This window comes from Rousettus aegyptiacus, unplaced genomic scaffold (genome assembly GCF_014176215.1).
Source record: "Rousettus aegyptiacus isolate mRouAeg1 unplaced genomic scaffold, mRouAeg1.p scaffold_m13_p_4, whole genome shotgun sequence".
NCBI classification, from domain to species: Eukaryota; Metazoa; Chordata; class Mammalia; order Chiroptera; family Pteropodidae; genus Rousettus; species Rousettus aegyptiacus.
In genome coordinates, this window is record NW_023416307.1 from 135,690,803 (window position 1) to 135,710,857 (window position 20,055).

The following is a 20,055-nucleotide window of genomic DNA, read 5'->3' on the forward strand; positions in this document are numbered from 1 at the left end:
TTCTTGTCCCATAACATCTTTTATTTCACAGCAGTGGTTATTAACTGGGTATCCACATTGCTATGCCCAAATAAAATATCTTCTTTTATATTGAAGTCATACAAATTAACCCATTAAGAGCTGATTCAGAGGCTAAAGGAAACTCAGTAAAAGCTGCAAGTACTGTCTCAATACCTTTCAATTTGGTGGTATCTCATTTAGGAAAAAACGTGCCTCTTTTTTGTGTAAAATGTTTTTCTGAGAAATTCAGGCTTGGAGTTATTAGAGAAATACTAGAACAGTTGTGAAGGATTGGGCAATAGTATGCTTTTTTTTTTATAAATGGACAGATTATACCCAGAACCACATCTGAAAAGTTAACAAACAGGAAACGAAGTAATGGGTCCCTCAAATCAGGCTGAACTTTAAAACATTCTGATGGTATTAAGACTACCAGATGGGTTTTATTTAATTGGTATTTTTTTATTCAGATGTGCTAGTAAGGTCATTTTTCTCATCAGAATATTAGAGTGTTCATTAATTTTTCTAAAATTAAAGTATTTTTTTCCTTGAAAGAAATCCCAAGTGTAAATTGAATTGTGGCTTTTCTGTTTCTTTTGCCAGAATAATAACTTAAATAAATCACACAGTGCACTCATATTTTTACATGTGGTGACTTCCCAAAGGGAGTATACTTATTTCATGGGAGAGAGTCTACTGTAAATTTATCATCTGCTTCTAATTTTATAAGGTCTTAAGTGTCTTCTTTCTTGACACACCTTTATTAACTTGATCTAAGATTTTTAGCTTCTCACAATCCCAATCAATTTAGGGACAAATTGGTAAGCTACAGTTATCCATATAAAAAACAGAAAGCACCAGCTTCACTTTCGTAACACTTAGTAAGGTATGAGGCAGAAGTCAGTGTCTTTCTAGATCCCAGAAATGTCTTCACAGTAAAAATTAACCAATAGAATGTAAAAGTTCTTTATTCCAGTTTATTTCCTTTTCACTCATATCTTAATTACAGAAAACCCTTGGAAAATTATGCTAAAGGCAGACATGATCACTCAAAATGGAACTTGGTATTAATTGTAATAAAGTTTACAGTTGACTGGAAATTTAACATTTTATTACTGTTTATATTACCATCCCTAGAGCAGTTCCTAGAGAAGTGGCTCAAGGTGATGACTTTTCTTTCCAAACCTCAGTGCTCCTGGCTCCCAGATCCATTGCCCAGCCCAGCATCTAGAATTCTAACGATAATTAATACCGATGTGGAGTTTTATAACAAAGGATAAAAGATCCAAAACACAACAAGACATTCAGATTTTGAAGTAGAGCATGTTCAGCTTTGTGTAAACTGAGCCAAGGCTAAAGTTAAGTTAGAGTCTTACCATAGTAGTTTATCCCAAGGTTAACAGAAACCAGTGTGTCTAGCCGTCCTTACAATCTGTACTCTTAGAGATGTTTTTAACATTTAGTGAAGCCAGAACATCAAGGACCTTTGGGAGCCATGCTCCAGAGAACAGCGTAAGTTGTACAAAGCTTAGCAGAGCTAAAGCCATAACTCCTGGTTGAGGGGCTTTGTTCAGATGTGGAAAGCCATACTCATCTGACTCAAAATTGGGAAATAATTTTTTGAGAGAGCCATAGGAACAATCGAATCCGATTAAATTTCTCAATTAGCCATAAGAGAAGGGAAATGGTAGATGTTTGAAGGGTAAAATCTCTGAAAGCCAGAAAGAAAATAGGAGATATGATTTTTCATGATTTGGGGTATTAATTAGGTTGCACAACAGAGGAAAAGTGCTGCTGGAATGATGGTCATGGTATTTGTTTATATCCTGACTTGTTCCAAAAAGTGTTTGTCACAGTTGAGATGACATTGATATAAGCTCATCTTCTTTATAAATGTATTGGCTGGCCGTCATCTTTATTAACTTAGGTTTTCTTTAAATAATAGTAGTATTAATGATTGTGAAATTACAACTTTTCTGGTATTAAGTGTATCTATATAAAGAATTAAATATAGCTTTAATCAACTTAAGTTTTTATGCATGTCAACAAGTGGTCCCCATTTTACCCTTCCCTCAACCCACTGAACTCCCTAAGGACTATGCCGAATGTTTTGGTATTTAATACTCAATAAACATTTGAAAAGAATGAACATGGTTATGTATACTTTGAGATAATACGTAAATAGAAAGGAAGATTATAAGTAAGCAAATGAAAGTAATTGTAATATGATATTCTAATTGTGTTTTAATTATTTATCTCTCAGCTAAAAAGTTGCCAAAGAATGAACCACAGAATCCAGGAGCAAATTCTGCCAGGGGAAGAGGAGTAGACCTTACTGAACCCACGCAGCCAACTAGGAGTCAGTGTTGTAGTAACTAAACCTCCAGTTTGAACTAGCTGGAATATTCTTCTGCTTCCTAAATGTCAATAACAGTGGAATTGGAGCATTTAACCAGCTCAGTATGACTTCTAAAAAGAAGAGACTTATGATAGATTCAAGTTTCTAATACAGAATTATTTTAAGTGTTTTGAACTTAATTTTTAATAACATGCATGTGACCCTCTGACAAATGTTTCAGCAGTAGAAGGGGGAAAGGAGAGCTTTGTGTACACTTATTTCCTTGGAAGGTTAGGGGGAATCATTTCTCATCTCCAAGGATATAGACAAATGACTATCCGAACCCACAGTTAACCAGCCTGTTGTATGAAAAAGATTTGGACTTAATAATTGAACTTTTCAAAAATATTCATTTTTTAGAAAAGGTTCTAAAGATACTGTGCTTAGCTACAGTATTCAGGCAAGCAGTAATTTCTCTTAATATCCATATTTAAAAGTGTACATTCCACATTTTAACAAATTAGCCACAAGAAGAGAGTCCCACATCTTCTAGGGGGAAATGAACATTAGTGGCATCTAAATTGTAGCCAGTCCTGTTATTTTTTTAAATGAGGTAAAAATAAAGTGTAACCTTGTCTTGTTTTAAGAATATGGAAACCGATAAATGCATCTTAATGGTTAGTGTTCCCTTCAAACATAAGCTCTTCCACAGAAGTGAAACAAACCAGGTGTCTGTGATTTCTGTTTAATCACTGCTGGCTATTACATAGGTTTTGTCGTTTTGGGGCAGAGAAGAAGATTTTATTCCCTTTGGACTTAATATAGTCAATGCACTAACAATTATGTACATTCAGACCTGATTATTTTAAATTTGATCTTCAGCTGTACTGTAAATAGGGTACTGCATTCTAGTCTCCATATGTTTATTACTTTTCTGTAATATTTAAGAGTTGCTTAAAGGTATACAAAGTGTACAGTTATTAAAACAGCTAATGTTTTTCCTTCTTGCCCTCTTCGAAGATCTGGCCTCAGTTGTTCCTATGCGGCTAGAACTATAAACAAACAATGTACTGGTAATTTGTAACATAAGTATTGCAATATGTTAGTAACAGTCTTACAGCCTTGTTTTCCAAAGTTTTTTATTTCAATCAGTTCGGTATATTGCACTAATTGTTTTAGGTATTTTCATTATATGAAATCTACCATGTATCAGAGAGGATTTAATCTATTTAAGTGTTGAACTGCTAGCAGAACTTGTACATTTACAGTAATTCAGAATTAGTAAGGAAAACAGTTCGCCAGTGTTTAGTTTTATATTGAGGTGCTCAGGTTGGAATAAAGTGGTATAAAAAGCAAGTACTGGTTTTTCTCTCTTTTTTTTTTTTTTTTTTTTTTGGCATGGAACAGTGAACATATATGCATAGTATTATGTAATCCAGAGTCTGCTTTTGTATTTTCTTTACTACATTCTTAGTAATGATTTGTGTGATGCTGATTTACTATCCTAATATCTGGTTCATTGAAGAATTGTCCTTATATTTTTGTATTCTGGATAATCAGATCTTTGTCTTTTATATCAGAAGCTGATATTCACTTCCATTGAGAAGTATTACCATAACTGTAATGTTGTCTCTAGAGCCAGCCATTAAAGCAGCATTTACAAGTTCATGGCTGATATACTCAGCTGCACCTTCATAGAAACTCTCAGTGCATTTTTTTTCCTTTTTACTTGAACCTTTTGATACACCATCTGCCTTGGTTGGTTTGTTAGCTTCTTTCTCAGTGCTAGGATTATGATTAGTTATTTCTGGTAGAAATGTTTGTCCATTTTTAGAATCACGAGTGAAATATTTTGAATCGGACAAATTTTCTTTTGAATTTGTATGTGGCACATACCCTTTAGATTCTGATTTACTCCGAAACAATATGTGGATCGTACTTTCTGATTTCGTAATGCTTGATTCATTGGTTGGGAAAAACAGAGGCTCTTTGGATGATGAAGATTTGTTTTGGAAGCTAGAACAGTATGTTTCTTTATACATGTGAAACGTTGTCATTGCCAGTGCAGTGACTTCCTTTTCATCCAGAACTTCCCAGAGTCCATTAGTAGCTAAGATAAGGAATTGACATAAGTCATCTATAGGGACAGAAATAGTTTGAGGTGCTGGAATAATTAAATTTTTCAATTTAGGATTTCCATGAAATCCAAGTCCTCTTGTAGTTTTTATTTGCCCTTCTAGGAACACATGTGGTTGATTTGAACTAATTATTGCTCCTTTCTTAAGTACTCTTCTTCTTTCATTGATGTTTTGCATGTTATGTTTTTTGGTTAGGCAAAAGCCTTTTCCATTTCTGCATAAGACAGCTTCCACAGTACCTAAAAGATTAAAAAAGAAATTGATCCTAGAAATTTAATAAAAAATTATATCAAAATATGCTGTTCACTTTATTCTGTTTCAATGCATAAACAAAGGTCATTTAAACATATTTTTAAAATATGCGTAATACTAGTATCATTGGATGGTTAACAGTAATTCAGATCAAACTAGGAGGCCAGTTTACCCCTTGTTTAAAGCAACTTAGTATTAAAATCACAGGTAATGAAAATCAAAAGTTTTATGAAACAGCTTTCAAATATTTTTGCAGAGCCAAAAGTTGGACTTTTTTATTATCAACATATATTTCATAGAGCAGACATTTTTAAATGTTTAAATAAATGCCTTTTCATTAAAAAAAAATAAACTGATGTTTAAAGTAGAGTTTTAGAATTTTGTAACTGGTAAAAGTTAAAACCTGAACATAGAGATACATGTGATGAAAAAAAATTAGAATGCCACTGTTAATTTCAGTATTATTAGGGTCTTGATATGTGTGGCTAAAAAGAAACTAAGTCACTTAGCCCTATGAAGAAAAAATATTATGTATAGTAATATATTAAATGGATAATAGCCAACATGAAATTAAACTCTTTGAAAATTGAAATCTTAAAAGTTGGTTGTAGTTTGTTCATGATTCAGGTGAACCTGTTATGTGTGTTTCATTGAAATCTGAAGAAAATCTACACATAACTCTGAACAAATTGAAAGATGGTTGTATGTATTATCAATACTTTCCTTGGTTTATTAAAAGAGATTTGTTTGGTAGGCAAATAGATTTCCTCCAGGTTTTAAGAACTACTTGTATATTCAAGCACAGGCAATAGTTTTTTCTTGATATGGAATCATAAAAAAGTATCAAATTATTCTGAGATGAGGTTAATATTTGAATATTATAATACCTTTGAGAATGAAAATTTCTGGAGTAATGAAAATAAATATACATTAGAATATTCTGTTTTCAAACATGTTGCTGTGCCTGGAATCAGAATTTTGTTGCTTTGTAAGTTCAATTCTAATCCCCCTTTTTTTTAGGTAAAAGAGTTCTAAGTTTCAAGAGGCTGAGGTCCACACAGCTAGTATGATTGGACAGAAAGCGTAAGTTGGTGAAGGATTAGTGTCAGGAATAGACTGATTTTATTGACTCGTAACATAATGGGAATTGTTAAAATACCTGAGCTATGGGATGGGACCCAAGGATGATGTGTGTGGAAAATGTTTTGGAAACCTAAGAACTATCATGAACAAATGATAGTCCTAAAAATGAAATGACCTCTTCTATTTCTTGGTAGTTTGGTTATTAATATTTTGTATCAATGTCTTTTATGCTGGTCATTCTACTTAACACTCTCTGCAGAAGGTAAATCTTAACTTTTGCTAGTTATAAATTGCTGTACCAGCAAAGCATCATGGAATGGTATTGAACATGCCAGCTGGGTAAACTGAATTGTATAAGGAGGAAATATGGTTCAATACCTCTTCAATTAATTTTAAACTTCTTTATGTGTGTACATGCACATAAATAGTGAAACCATTGCTCTGAAAACACGGGATGTAATTTGGCTCAGAACAGTCAAATCCACGGACTTCCTAAATATTTGTATGTGACAAGCCAAAGCCCATTCAGCAAAAAGAAGAAGCGTTGTTTCTCTACTGTGTTGTTTGAAAAGAATTTAATACAATTATGTAGTTAATGGAAGGGTGGTAAACTGGTCTTTTGATGTTTAGTTGCCTCTACAGAGAGCTTGGTAAACATAGCCTTATGTACTATTTGTCTCCCCACACACACACTTACTTTTAATGCTGTGCTGGAGGATAGAAAATGCCATTTTGACTTCTTTTACTTTTGTATTACTATATTCTAGAAGAAGGGACATTAAATCTTAGTTGCAGTTTTTGCTATGCCATTTATTTGCTGTCTGACTTTAGGGGAGGTACTTAATTTCTTTGACAATTATCCTAATAAAAAGGGAGATAGTACCTTTCGAATAACACATCTTTACATGTGTAAATGGTACATGAAGGAAAGAGAGAGTGAAGGAGAGGATACTGGTATTTCTCACATATACATGCATAGCTTAGGAGATAGAGGGATAAGGAAGATCCAGGACCTGGAAGAGCATTGATGGAACAGATAAGGAAAATTGTATATGCAAAGTTAATCGTATTTCGTGGTCCTAGGGTTGCATATGCTGTCACGTGCAAATGGGGTTGTTGAAAGCAGTTTACTGTTAAGCTGAAGGAATAGAATAATGAACAAAAAGCCCCAAGAAGGATGGAAAATTGAAGGAAGAGCTTAACACAGTTTGTGTTTGGAAAATTGAAGAGAAGAACAAGTCATGACAGTTTCAAAAGGAAGACAGGTTGACTTTAAAGGGAACTGTGATGAAGACCCTTAAATAAAAATTTTAATGAATCAGCAAAAGTAAGAATTCAAGTTCCTAGACATAAAGTTAACCAAATTTCAGTAGCTGGAGAGATTGTGCTCTTCAGAAGATCTTATCAAAACAATGGAACAGGGTTACTGGGAGTGCAATATGTTTAGGAACATTAATCATACAGGAATTCAAAAACCGCTTTGAGATGTTACTTGAGCCTTTTTAAGTTGGTGTGTATAGTCAAGCAGAGTGTTCCTTATGCAAAGGGCGCTGATGTAATTGCCCACTGCAATTGCTGGGTTATCGTCAACTTGTGAAAAGCAAGAGTAACCCCGCAACCTTCAGAGTGACCTTAGACATCCCAATAGGGAATTCCAAATGGATAAAATCAAGATTTTTTTTTTTTCAGATAAAGCCAGCAAGGCTACTTACCATTGAAGACAACAGGAATGTTATTAAAGAACTAGAGGAAAGAGGAAGAAAGGTTTTGTGTGGTGATAAGGAAAATACCTAGGATGCATGAGTGCCCTGGCATAAAAAGACTGCTTGTTTAGAAGAAACAGCATGGGGAAGTGGAAAGGCTTGACACACTTGAACTTTAATCCCAATTTTATATGTGCGCATCTTTTATTAAGTCAGTTTGTTTCCTTGAGTAACTTTTCTACCTGCAATGTTGTTGTTTTGTCAAGGGAATTGTGAGAATTTAAGAAGGTAATTTAATAAGTAGACAGTTCATAAATGTTATTTTTCATTGTGTTCCATGAAGGGAGAAGCAGGTGAAGAGAGGCTATCCAAAAGAGGTTGAGACAAAGCTATAAATGTTTCTCTTCAGACCCTTTTATGAAAAATTGTAAGAAAAGCCTTACGAAGTGACTCATACAGGCTTAAGGGAGTAGGGAGCAGCTACTTGGAACTTGATAAATGAGAAAGGACATGGTTATTCGGTAAAGAAAAAGGAGCAATTGAAAAGGAGCATAAACTAAGGAAACTTAAACATGAAGAATACTTAAAATTGAAGCATAATAGAAACACATGTAAATGATATTAAACTGGTTTTTCCTTAGGACTCTTAATTTTGTCAAAAGAGACTGAATTTGTTTGTATGACGGACGCTAGGTTTATGACTTCCGACTGAAAGCATGAGCGCTGACCGATGTGAAACTAGCTTTCAATGAATGTTCAAAAGATGGTTCATTCATTTTGTAAGATGTATGTGCTCACGAACCTCATGTTCACCATTGTACATCTAAAGCCTAACAATACTTTACGTGTCAATCTCAACTCTTTGTCAAATATTTGTTGAATATGTTCTCGAGAACCAGATTTGTATATATGTGAGTCTATCACCAACATGTCTCCCCCCAAAAAAGTAGAGGGAAGGTAAAGTATATAAAATGTCAGTATTATTAAAGAACATCATTTTCTTTCCTGCGTAAAATAAGGCAATTCTGAAGCTGAATTAGGTTTTGGGGGAAGGGATACAACTAGAAACAATTTTAAAAACACACTACGAGTGAGCAGAAATATTTAGATCTATAAAAAACTATATAAAAAAATATTGACAGAAAAATCAAAAATTAAATGAAATCGGCAAATACTGCATCAGTCATGAATGAAGACAATGAAGACAATATAAGAATGAGATACACCCAAAAAACAAGATGCCTGGTGGTATTCGCTTGAAGTAATGGGACTTCAAGTCTAAAGGACATGAGTCCTGGTTCATTCATCACTCATTATGTAGTGATGTAACCTTATATAATACTTCAATGATCCTCAGTCTTCTCATTTATTTAAATATGATTATTCTTTCTTTAAATGTTGTGAGGATTAGATAAAGGAGTCACTTGGTAACCTGGAGAAGGAAGGGGACTTGATGTGGCCAACAATTAAGGAATTGTGGATTAATAGAAAAGTAGTGAGTAAAGCCAGGCTTGGTTTTTGAATCTGGGGTGAGCTCATAGGACAGAAAACTGGGACACTAGGAAACAAAAGTTTCTGGGGCCTCTTTAAAAGGAATTATTAGAAACAAATACACAATCTGAAAATAAAGGTATCGGAATGGCAGATATGCTAAAACTAATACAAAAGAGCAGTAATGTGGCAGTCTGAGTCTTGGATTGACTCTCACTGAGAACCAGAAAATATCCTGGATATGTACGTCATATGTATTGATGAGCTATAGAAAAGTTAAAAATTCTCAGGTCAAAAGAGTAATGGCTAAATCCCAGAGTATGCCAAGAGCAAAAGCTGACTTTTACCTAAGAGCTTTTATTGAGCTGAATAATTGAGCTTTTAATTTTCACAGGGTTGTTGAGTAGGACACAAAACCTGGGGCTTATCTAATGGGAAGACTAATGGTCCTCCCCAACAAAGGTAGGACTCCAAAGGACCATGCCTTCACTGAAAACAATAAACCAAAAATAAACGTATGCCCCTCACCAGCACCCAGGCTGCCAGAAAAAAAATTGACTATTTCAAACCGATGCTGAACAGTAGAGGAAAGAAAAATCACAAAGAATTCAGAACCACTAAATTTCATGCACAGGCATACCTTGTTTTGTTGTGCTTTGCTTTATTGCACTTCACAGATGTTACTTTTTTAGAAACTGAAGGCCAGCCCCTTCACCAGCAAAAAGATGATGACTTGCTTTATTGTGAAACTTGCTTTGTGCAGTGGTTTGGAACTGAAACCCTGATATTTCTTAGTTATGCCTGTATTCGTAGTCTGGAAAACCTCAAATAGATCGTTTAATTCAGATTGATAGGGATAATAAACAGACATCAGGGAGCAGTAAATACATGTTGTGGATGACACAGGCTTTAAATAATTGCCCAAAATACAAATTCTAGGAAATTTCCGCTTCTGGCCAGTGACTGGAACAGAGAATCCCAAAGATCTGCAGAGAAGCTTTCCCACGTGTTTAGTAGGGCTTGGATCAATGTGTGAGTTATGAGGAAACATCCCAAACCTGGGGAAAGAAGTATTTGGAGAGGATTAAAGAGAACATTGCCTAGGGCTCACTTAGGGTTGGGAACAATGTCTATTCTCAACCAGTCAGACTGGAAAAACAGTTCATGGGTCACTGGATAGTATACTTAAGAAGGTCTCACCTCAGTGGTGTAAAATAAACCAAACTGGGCTTTGCTCTGGACCTTTCTAACAAATCAAATCTGTATCTACAAGGATCAAATCACTTCTAAGTAACTATCCCCAAAGTTCAAGATGATATGATTACTTCCGGGGGGAGGGGGGCAAACAAACAAACATTCACGTGCTAATCCCTGTAACCCGTGAAAAAGATCTCATTTGGAAAAATGGTCTTTACAAATATAATTGAGTTTTGAGATAAAATCATCCTGTGCTATCCAAGCTGGTCCTAAATCCAAAGAACAATATCCTTATAGGAGACGGGAAGAGACACAGGGAGAAGGGCAGAAAGCCTTGCGAGGACGAGGCGGAGATTAGAGTTTTGCAGCCACTGGCCAAGGAGGATGTGGAGCCACTAGAAGGTGCAAAAGGCAAGCATTTTTCCTTAGAGATTTCAGAGGAAGTATGGCCTTGCCTACACCTTGATTTTAGGCTTCTGGCCTCAAGAACTGTGAAAGAATATTGTCTTAAGCTGCCAAGTTTGTGATAATTTGTTATGGCAGCCCTAGGAAACTAGGACACCAGCATAAAAATACTACCCACAATAAAATAAAAAAGCAATCAATTGGAACTAACTCAGAACTGGCACAAATGTTTATAGCCAAGAATATTAAAAGCTATAATTGCATTCTTTATGTTTAGAAAGTTAGGTACAGACAGACATGGAAGAGAATTTAAAAAAATCAAACTTCTGAAGATGAGAAATACAATGTCAGAAATAAAAAAAATACCATGGATTTGATTAATGGAAGATTAGACATTGCAGAAAAAAGATTAGTGATTTTGAAGACATCAATAGAAACTGTCTAAAATAGCATATATTTTTTTTTTTTAATGAAAAGAGCATTACAGAACTTTGGGACAATTTCAGTTGGCCCAAAGTACATAATTTAAATGCCTCGAAGAGAGGAGAAAGCTGTGGAGAAAAAAAAAAAATGAGGTACATCCCAATTGGTTTTGCTTGAAACCAAATGATAAAACCTTTAAACTAGCCAGAGGTGGGAAACTATATTATAGAGGAACAGAGATAATAGACAACAGAGTTTTTTATAATAAACAATGCAAGTCAGAAGACAGTGGAGCAATATTTTCAACACACTGAAAAGAAAAAATCCGTAAACCTAGAATTCTATTCCAAATGAACATATCTTTCAAAAACAAAAGTGTAAACAGAGTTTTAAGAATTTGCCAGAAGACAACATTACGAAAACTATTAAAGGGATATTTAAGCAGAAGTAAAATAATACCAAATATAGGTCTACAAAAAGGAATAAAGAGCACCAGGAATGATAACTACATGGGTAAATATATCAATTTTTCTTACTGGACTCATTTGAAAAAGTAATTAAATGCTTAAACAAACAAATTATATATTATATGTTATATATGTTATATTGTTAAGATGACAATACTCCTCAAATTGGTCTACAGAGTCAACACAATCGCTACCAAAATGTCAGCTAGATACTTTTTGAGAAATTGACAAACTAATCTTAAATTTATATAGAAAATCAAGAGACCCAGAATAGGCAAATCAAATTCAAAAAAGAAAGCAAAGAGACTCACGCTTCACCATTTTAAAACCCACTACAGAGTTCCAGCAATCAATACAGTATGGTACTGGCATAAGGATAGACAGATCAATGAAACAGAATTAAGACTTCAGCTATAAACCTTTACATTGGATAATTGATTTTTAACAAGAATGACAATATCCTCCAATGGGAAAAGAATAGTCGTTTTAGCAGTTGGTGCTAGGACAACTATATCTACTCACCAAAAAATGAAGCTGGACGCCTACCCTATGACACATACAAAATTAACTCAAAATGGATCATAGATCTGCAGGAGATAAAACTATAAGTCTCTTAAAACACTGGTCTAAACTTTCGTGGCCTGGGCTTGGGTAATGGTCTCTTAGACACCAAAGTGTAAACAGCAGCAACAACAAATTTGAAAAATTGGATTTCACCGAGATTCAAATCTTTTTACTTTGAAGGACATCAAGAAAGTAAAAACCCATGGAATTGAAGAAGATATATCATACATCTGATAAAGAACTCGTATTCAGAATTTAAAAAGAAGCTCTACAACTCAACCATAGACAAGTAACCCAATTAAAAAGTGGATGAAAGATTTTAGTAGACATGTCTCCTAGGAAGATATTTAAATGACTAATAAGCACACAAAAGGGGTATTTAACATCAAATTAAAATCACAGTGAGACAGCACTTTATACCCACTAAAATGGCTAGAATCAAAAAGACAAATAGTGTTGGAAGAATTTAGAAAAATTAGAACCATTATATGTTACTGGTAGGATAATGAAATGATGCAGCTACTTTGGAAAATAGTTTGGCAGTTCTTCAAATAGTTAAACATAGAGTTACCTTATACCCAGCAATTCCACTCCTGGGTATACAAGAGAAGCAAAAACATATCCACACAAAAACTTGTATACAATATTTATGCCAGCACTATTTATAATAACCCAAAAGTGAAAACAACTTAATTGTCTGTCAAATGATTAACAAAATATGGCAATCTGAACTATGGAATGTTATTATTCAACAATGAAAAAGAAATAAGCACTGATGCATGTTACAACATGTATGAACCTTCAAAACATGATGCTAAGTAAAAGAGGCCAGTAACAAAAAAACGCATGTTATGTGATTCTATTTATGTGAAATCTCCACAGGAGGAAATGTATAGACAGAATGCAGGTTGGTGGTTGCTTAGACCTAGAGAAACAGAAGGATAAGGACCTGATGACTAAAGAGCACTATGTTGCTTTCTGAGATGACAAAAATGTTCTAAAATTCACTGTGGTGACTGTTGTACATATCTGCAAATATACTAAAAACCAATGAAATGTACACACTTTACATGAGTGAATTGTGTGCTTTGTGAATTATATCTCAAAGCTATTAAAAATAAAGGCACTGGGGAAAATGATTAAAGAGATCAAATAAGAATCCTTATGTTTATAAGGAACTTGTGTGGTTAATTAGGAATGAAAAATTTGTAGCTTAATTGATGTTAAGGAAATAAGTATAATTATATATTCTGTATAAATACAGTTGTTAGTGTTTTAATCCTATGAGGAATATTTGAAGTAAATTAAGAACACTAAGAAAAATTATAAAATGCAATATAAATGAAAAGTGCTAAGAAAAAACCAAAAATGTCAGTTTGGAAATACCTTTGTTTACGTGCATAAAACCAGCATTTATTTGATGGCTTCATCATTGCCCTCATGTTTCATTATAAAGCGAGGTTTTTTTTTGTTTGTTTGTTTTTAATTCCTGAGTTGTGAAGGCACTGGTATTTTACAAATATCAAACAAGAAAAATAAATGCCCTTGCTGTAATTATAGGTCTTGTTTTTTTAAAAAATATAAAATATACTCGATGAATTTGTATGGACATTTATTTTTATAGCCCATTTTAGTTCTTTTCTTTTAAGAATGCTTTTGTAGGATAAATCATGTCCTCCCTTTCAAAGCTGTTTTTTCCCCCTATATTTTCGTTTCTATTAAAATGAAGGATGCCTAAATAAAACAGTTTGACACGATTATGCAAGCCTGGAAATAAGCCAACAAATGTTCGACCTGAGATTAGAACCAACCAAACAGCAGTGAGCCTGGAAATAGTGACTCTTGGTAAACTAACATTAATGATTTTGTTTCCCCATTGACTATGTCATAATTTCTCCTTTAATTTTGCAAGAACCCCAATACCTAATGATATTTTCTAGTAGAGGTCCCAAGTCCAAGAATATGGATTGGTTCCCAGATTGATCCGAAATGTGAAAACTGTTCAGTGAAGTAAGCCTACTCTGAAGTGCTTTAGAAACTCGAGGTAGATCTTGAAAATGACAACGACTCCTAGAAAAATCAATATTTCACTTGGTTCTTGGTATTGCTTAATCTGGGGTTTTCATTTGGGGCTGACAAGCAGAGCTAGATCAGAAACAGGCTGACTTCCAGGGACCTTGACACTGTAATGGTCTTTGTGAATTGAAGCTGGAAACCATTCCACTATCTTATGCTGCCTCTGACAGGGATTGCTTCCAGAGCCTGAGGATGGACTGCAGGGAGTGTGACTTAGTGGCAGAGATGGCTCCGAGCTTCCATGTTCTCATCTGGGAAAATAGGTTAACCACACATATATAGAAGGAGTGAAGGACAGAACAAATGTTTTTTAAGGGTACAAACTTGCAACAAGTAGTAAACAGGTCCCAGAGATCTAATGCAGTTTAGGGAATACAGAGGACAACATTGCATTATCATCATCAAACTTATGGAGAGACTAAAAATTATTCCAACCACTAAAAAAATTTATGCAATGGTAGTAGAGGCATTAATTATCACAACTATGGCAATCTTACAATATATAAATGTATCTAATTAACGTGTATACCTTAATGTTATATGGCAAAATGCATTTTTAAAAAACATAATACTTAGATATTGTTAAGATATCAGGTTCTTAGAAGACTATATGACATTACTTTGTGTTCAATATTTAATAAGTGGACACTCAATTAATAATTCTATTCATTAAAGAGGTAGTAAAACTCTATTAAACATCACATGGAACTCAGCCTGGAACTCACATTAACTTTGCTAAAATTGTTTTACCCCTGGGCTTTTAATTTTGTCAAGTTCCTAAGCTAGAGCTTTAGCACTGAAGGTGAAATGAATTGCTTCCTGAAATAAAATAAAAATATGTCAAATATTTAGAGAAGAGAACGCATGCCCATAAAACCAAGGCATGAACTTGGTTTTATTGTTTTCTCTAAGATGTACTTGATGCAACTTGGCCAGAGCACAAGAGTGACCTATTGCAAACGTATTAGTTATCAGAATAGCTGACCAACAGAACAACTGAACAACTATACTAACAACATTCTAAAGAACATTCTGTTCTTCTGAAAAGAGGAAGTGTGAAAAATGTTTTTTGTTTCATTCAGATTTAAACAAACGCAATATATTTGCTTTACCCTTTATCAACAGCTGTATTGCTACCCATTTAGAAAATTTAATGTTTTGGTCACATTATTTCACATATGTGCCTCCTTGAAAAATAATTACAATGATTTTTTGTGCCTGAGATTGGCATTTAAACTGTGGTTATCATTTCTTAAATTGGTCAATGAAATTTCTAGGCAATAAGTCAAGAAATAATTCTGGGAGCATAGGAGCTTTGCTTCTAGGAATAAAAGATGTTAAAGTGTAACTTGGTACTATTCAATGTACATACCAGTGTTTGCAATATGTAGTTCTCCAGAAATTATTTGTGGCATCTTCTGGGAAGGGAACCTCTCTGCCCAACCATCATGATCATTGATTTTTCTCCATTTCTTAATGCTGCCTTCTAATATACAAGTAAGTGCAGAGCAGCCACTCCATCGAACCCTGGATTCTTCTTTCCTTCCAAGACGTAAAAGTCTATCCATTCTCCAAAATGCTTTTGCAAAGGCTTTGTGTATGTTCTCATACTCACACCTCAACTCTTTTGTCCTTTTCTTCTCGGAGAAGAAGTCTTCTATAGCTCTGTATTCTTCCCTAAATACTGTTTGAAAGGAACTGATTAGTTTTTCCTCCTGAGGGGTCATTTGGTAGGAAGGATCAAATCTGGAAAGTTGATGCAGAAGCAAAACTGGCAGTTCTATTGATGCTAAGTCTGCCGCTGAGCCACCATGATGCCCATCAAACAAACCAAAAAAACACACATTGGGTTTATTGCCAAAATTATTCACCACAGTGAATCTATCATTCATGGCAACTCTCCACGTAGAATTCCTGTTTTCACAAACAGCTACTCCTTTAATTAATAGATGGTAGATTTTCTGAACGTATGTAGAACTGCAGTTAATGTTATCGATAATCTTATAGTATGCTGGTATTTGTTTCTTCCAAAGTAACTCAAAAGCATTATCAATGCTCTGTAGGATTTTTTCAGTGAGTGTGAAAGATGACAATAGTTTAGCAATTATAAACTGTCTCTGAACAGCAATCACCGAATGTCCTGGTTTATTTCCACCTATCCAGTGAAAACCCAGTGTGGTCAAGGCTGCATGTTGCTTTTTATGGAGAAAAATTCCAGGCAGATCAATTTCACGCTTGCATTTGGAACAGGGAAATGTAATCACTTGATCATAGATCGGCTCATCATGGTCTTCAGAGTCTCTTTTTGGTCTCTCCTCCTTCTTCTTCTTTCTTAAAAGTTTTCTTTTACATGGAGGTGGAATTTCTTCATCTGAATCAAATGTCGATTTTCTCTCATTCCAATCTCTCGATTTCCAAAACACTCTGCAAACAGGATGAAAGGTATTTACATGTCAGGAATGAAGCAGTAAAAATCTATTCAAGGAGGCCCTTATCTTTGCAATTCGCTTTGGCTCCTCACGATTTCATAGAGGCCTAAAAATGAATATTCTGATGCATTTTTCTGTAATTCCCAAAAACCACATGGTAAGTACTCTATAAGTTAGTGATTCACCTGTGTATGAATGAATGAAATTAGGTAAAATCTCCACAAAGTCAGTTGGACAGCTAAGAACAAATACTCAGAGAAATTGGCACAATATTTTATCCCAGGCAAATGGAGATACCTGCTTGAGACCTAAGAATCTGATTCCAAATATGAGAGTAATTATTTTTGTACTCTGTTTTGTCTTGCTTAAAATACTTCTGTTTTAAGTAAAGAGTTCACAAGAAAATGGGAAACGCCAAAATCAAGCAGAATAATGAAAAGAATTGATAATAAGAACAGAATTTTTTAGGACTCCAATGGGAAGGAGGTATGGGCTAAGGAAAAAAAAAAGAAAATATGTAGAGATGGATGATAAATTTCTGGACAGCTGGCACCCTTAGACTCCTTACTATCAGAAGCATCTAGAACAGTGCTCTGTACATGAGGACATTTTTATCCATTTTATGCACGATTCCTAAAGCATGGGACTTTTTGCAAGGGCATATGGAAATGTTAGAGACCTGAAAAAGGATTTTTTGGTTATAGTATATTTTTAAACCTGAAAAATCAAAGCTAGTAGCTTTAAATGCTTCAGAAATATGACATTTTGAAAACTAGTTAACTTCAACTTGACTCATATACAAATCGTATTTGATATGGGTACATTTTATGTAGTAGATGTAATGAGGGGTGGGGCCTACAAAAATAAGAATGCCTGGAGCCCATACAGACTTAAAATGTCCCAGTCTTAATAATAAGTATTCAACAGTGCTGATGGTGGTTAAGATAAGAAATAAGCCCATTTGACTAAAATATATAGCAAATATTTTAAATTGCTATTGTTTTATAATATGCAGGTAAAGGATACAGTTTTTCTGGGGCTTGATGAACTGTTGGGACAATATATAAGGCATTCTAATACTATGTTTTGACTTCAGCTCTATCCATTATATCATAACTTGGTTTTTCAGGGAATAGCAAAAATATAGCTCTCTCTCACATGGAGCCCTTCTTAGAATGTAATATAGCATTCCTCAGTTCATTCATTCATCCATTCATTAAACAAATACTTGAGTGTCTGACAGGAACTGTTATATTTGCTGGAGACACACCAGTGAACAAAACAGGCACGACTGCAATGAAGCTCATATTCCTATTCGAAAGATTATAAATAAAGGAAACATGTAATCACATACTATCAGATAGAGGTAAGTACTATTATGAAAAATATAGCAGATTTGGGTTATAGAGAGAAATGGAAGCCCTCTTTTGTATAAGGAATATCACTCTTCCATGTACATAGTCTAAAGGGAGCCAAGGTTTTATTTGATTACTAAGTGAAGGAAAAAGAATATTGCAGATATAATTGTTCTTTGACTACATTTGTTATCCAATTAAAATGAAGAGAATTTACCTGAAGGCACTATTCATTTCCATTCCTTTGAGATTGTTACCTTCCTTTGCCCCTCTCTTTACCACCTCTCCCCAGCCTCTGTTCCTCAAGCTTGGGTAGCGATGGTAATTGTAATAGCAGAGAGGTAGTGGTGATGGTGATGATGGCTGTGGTGGGGATTCCACTGACTTGGTGGTACACTTCTCTGTGTAGAATGTTTAATACATCACTTGGAACCTCAGTCAGAACTCACTTTATGATTCTGAAGGACTCAAGCAGTAAGGTCACAAATTGTATTAAGTAACAAGCTTGTCTGAAATTTCTGAAAGGATTATTTATTAAATATACTGTTTTATGCCTGCATAATAGAATGAAAACAAAATAAGAGAAGCAACTATCAAGTAAGTCTTTTTTCCTTATAAGTCGTGACAAAATAATGATTCCATGTAGCTATCCTTAATATAAAGACCACTTTCCTTCCCACTGACAAATATATCATATATCTCAGGGTATCTCAGGCCATCTCTCTAGGACTCTCTCTCCTGCCTGCCCATTCCATCTTGCAGTTCCAAGTCACTGCCTGAAAGTTATAGACCTTTTCAGGACTGCCTTTCTGTTTCTTGAGGCTGCCTTCACTCTTGGCCAATATCTTTAGTTCATAGGTTCTTAATCTATAGTTGCATTCCACTCTCTCACCCCAGCGGAGAATAGAACTAGAGTCCTGGAGTAGCTTGCTTGCATGATGAAGAAGTTTGGACAAGCCCAAGTGCTTACTGGACATCTCCATGGGGACTCATCACAGTTAAAGTCAACATGTTCAAAATTGAACTCACTACTTACTTCCAGAATCTTCTCCCACCATTAATTTGGTTAGGCTGAAAACTACATTTCCCAGAATCCCTTGCCTGTGCGGTTCCAGGTTAGAGTTGGCCAAGAAAGGGATTGATTTGGGAGTACTACATCTGAATATCATCATTGTTCAATGAGATGACCCACAGACCCAGAGGTGCCTAGTGGGTTCCAACTTGTTCTTGTACACTCTACTCTGCATTCGTCTCTTCCTCAAGATTACAGGTAGGCCCTGCTTACCAACAGCAGCCCCAGATCCATCAGCAGATGCTTGCCTTGGGACCCGCCAAGGCAAATGCTTCCTTTAAACTTCTCCATCAGCCTCCCCTTCATGGTCCTACTTCAGTAGCTAGACATCCCTGGCTTCTTGGACTGACTGGGTGGGGTCCTCCAACTCTCCAACCAAGATGTCCAATTGCCCAGCTCCTCCTACAAACTGTGTAAGGTCTAATTTCAACAATGAATTCTTTATTTAATAATTCCTAAGCTTTGGCTTTACTGATTAACCCTAGCTGAAACAAGTACCACCCCTCCCCTGTCATCTGTTTCAGGATGTATGCATTAATCATTAAAGCCCATCAGATCTCTCTCTCCAATTTTCACACCACTGTCTCCTTCCCCACTGCTGTCACACTGTTTCAGGTTACCAAACTGTTTTATCTGACTGACTGCATTAGCCTCCTAACTGTTCTACCCACTTCCAGTCTGGATGTTCTTGGAGCAGCCAGATGTGATCCAACTGCCTAAGGCTGGTTACTGGTGTGCCCTTGTTCTTAGGATAAGCTCCTTTAATGTGTTTAACAAAAGTCTACCTCCTTGGCTTCTGTTAACTTCTCATTATTGCTCCCTCACACCATTTCAACATTGTGTAAAGCCATTAATAAATCTTTGCCAGTTTAGTAGGAAATAGTATTCGATTATTTTAATCTGAATGTCATATTATTCAATTGCTTTTTAATTCACACCATGTATGCACATACTGTATATTCGTCATCATCCCCATGCCACTGTAAGTGGGAAGGAGTGAGGCATCTCCTTCAAGCAAGTACTGAGTGTCCTGCAGGCTCCAGCTTTCTGGGGAGGGTTGGG

The 20,055-nt window shown here is 35.1% G+C and overlaps 2 protein-coding genes across 3 annotated transcripts in view; one reads left to right on the forward strand and one right to left on the reverse strand.

Annotated features, from left to right (window-relative positions):
* The window catches only part of RAB5A (RAB5A, member RAS oncogene family), a 28,202-nt gene extending 24,508 nt beyond the window's left edge, over window positions 1-3,694 (forward strand). For both annotated transcript variants that reach the window (XM_016120109.2, XM_036218945.1), the window contains exon 6: window positions 2,264-3,694. In XM_016120109.2, coding sequence (XP_015975595.1) covers window positions 2,264-2,379 — 116 coding nt within the window. In that variant the 3' untranslated portion in view covers window positions 2,380-3,694. The remainder of the gene's footprint in view (window positions 1-2,263) is intronic.
* Window positions 3,695-3,858: 164 nt separating this feature from the next.
* On the reverse strand, window positions 3,859-18,904 carry PP2D1 (protein phosphatase 2C like domain containing 1). The gene is made up of 4 exons (XM_036219674.1): window positions 18,664-18,904; window positions 18,139-18,322; window positions 15,510-16,561; window positions 3,859-4,715 (listed from the first exon to the last, which is right to left on the reverse strand). Exons 1-4 carry the CDS (start codon window positions 18,902-18,904, stop codon window positions 3,910-3,912), a joined length of 2,283 nt encoding a protein of 760 aa, XP_036075567.1. The 3' UTR covers window positions 3,859-3,909.
* Between the last annotated feature and the right edge of the window lie 1,151 nt (window positions 18,905-20,055).

What these genes read in the sequence shown, in the direction of transcription:
- PP2D1 (XM_036219674.1), bottom strand. Translation starts at nt 18,904, where the DNA reads ATGGAGATGTCCAGTAAGCACTTGGGCTTGTCCAAACTTCTTCATCAT. An exon ending in CTGCAAGATGGAATGGGCAG is followed by an intron (nt 18,323 to 18,663) that starts GCAGGAGAGAGA and finishes CATTCTACACAG; the next exon opens with AGAAGTGTACCACCAAGTCA. An exon ending in ACTACATATTGCAAACACTG is followed by an intron (nt 4,716 to 15,509) that starts GTATGTACATTG and finishes TTAATCTTTTAG; the next exon opens with GTACTGTGGAAGCTGTCTTA.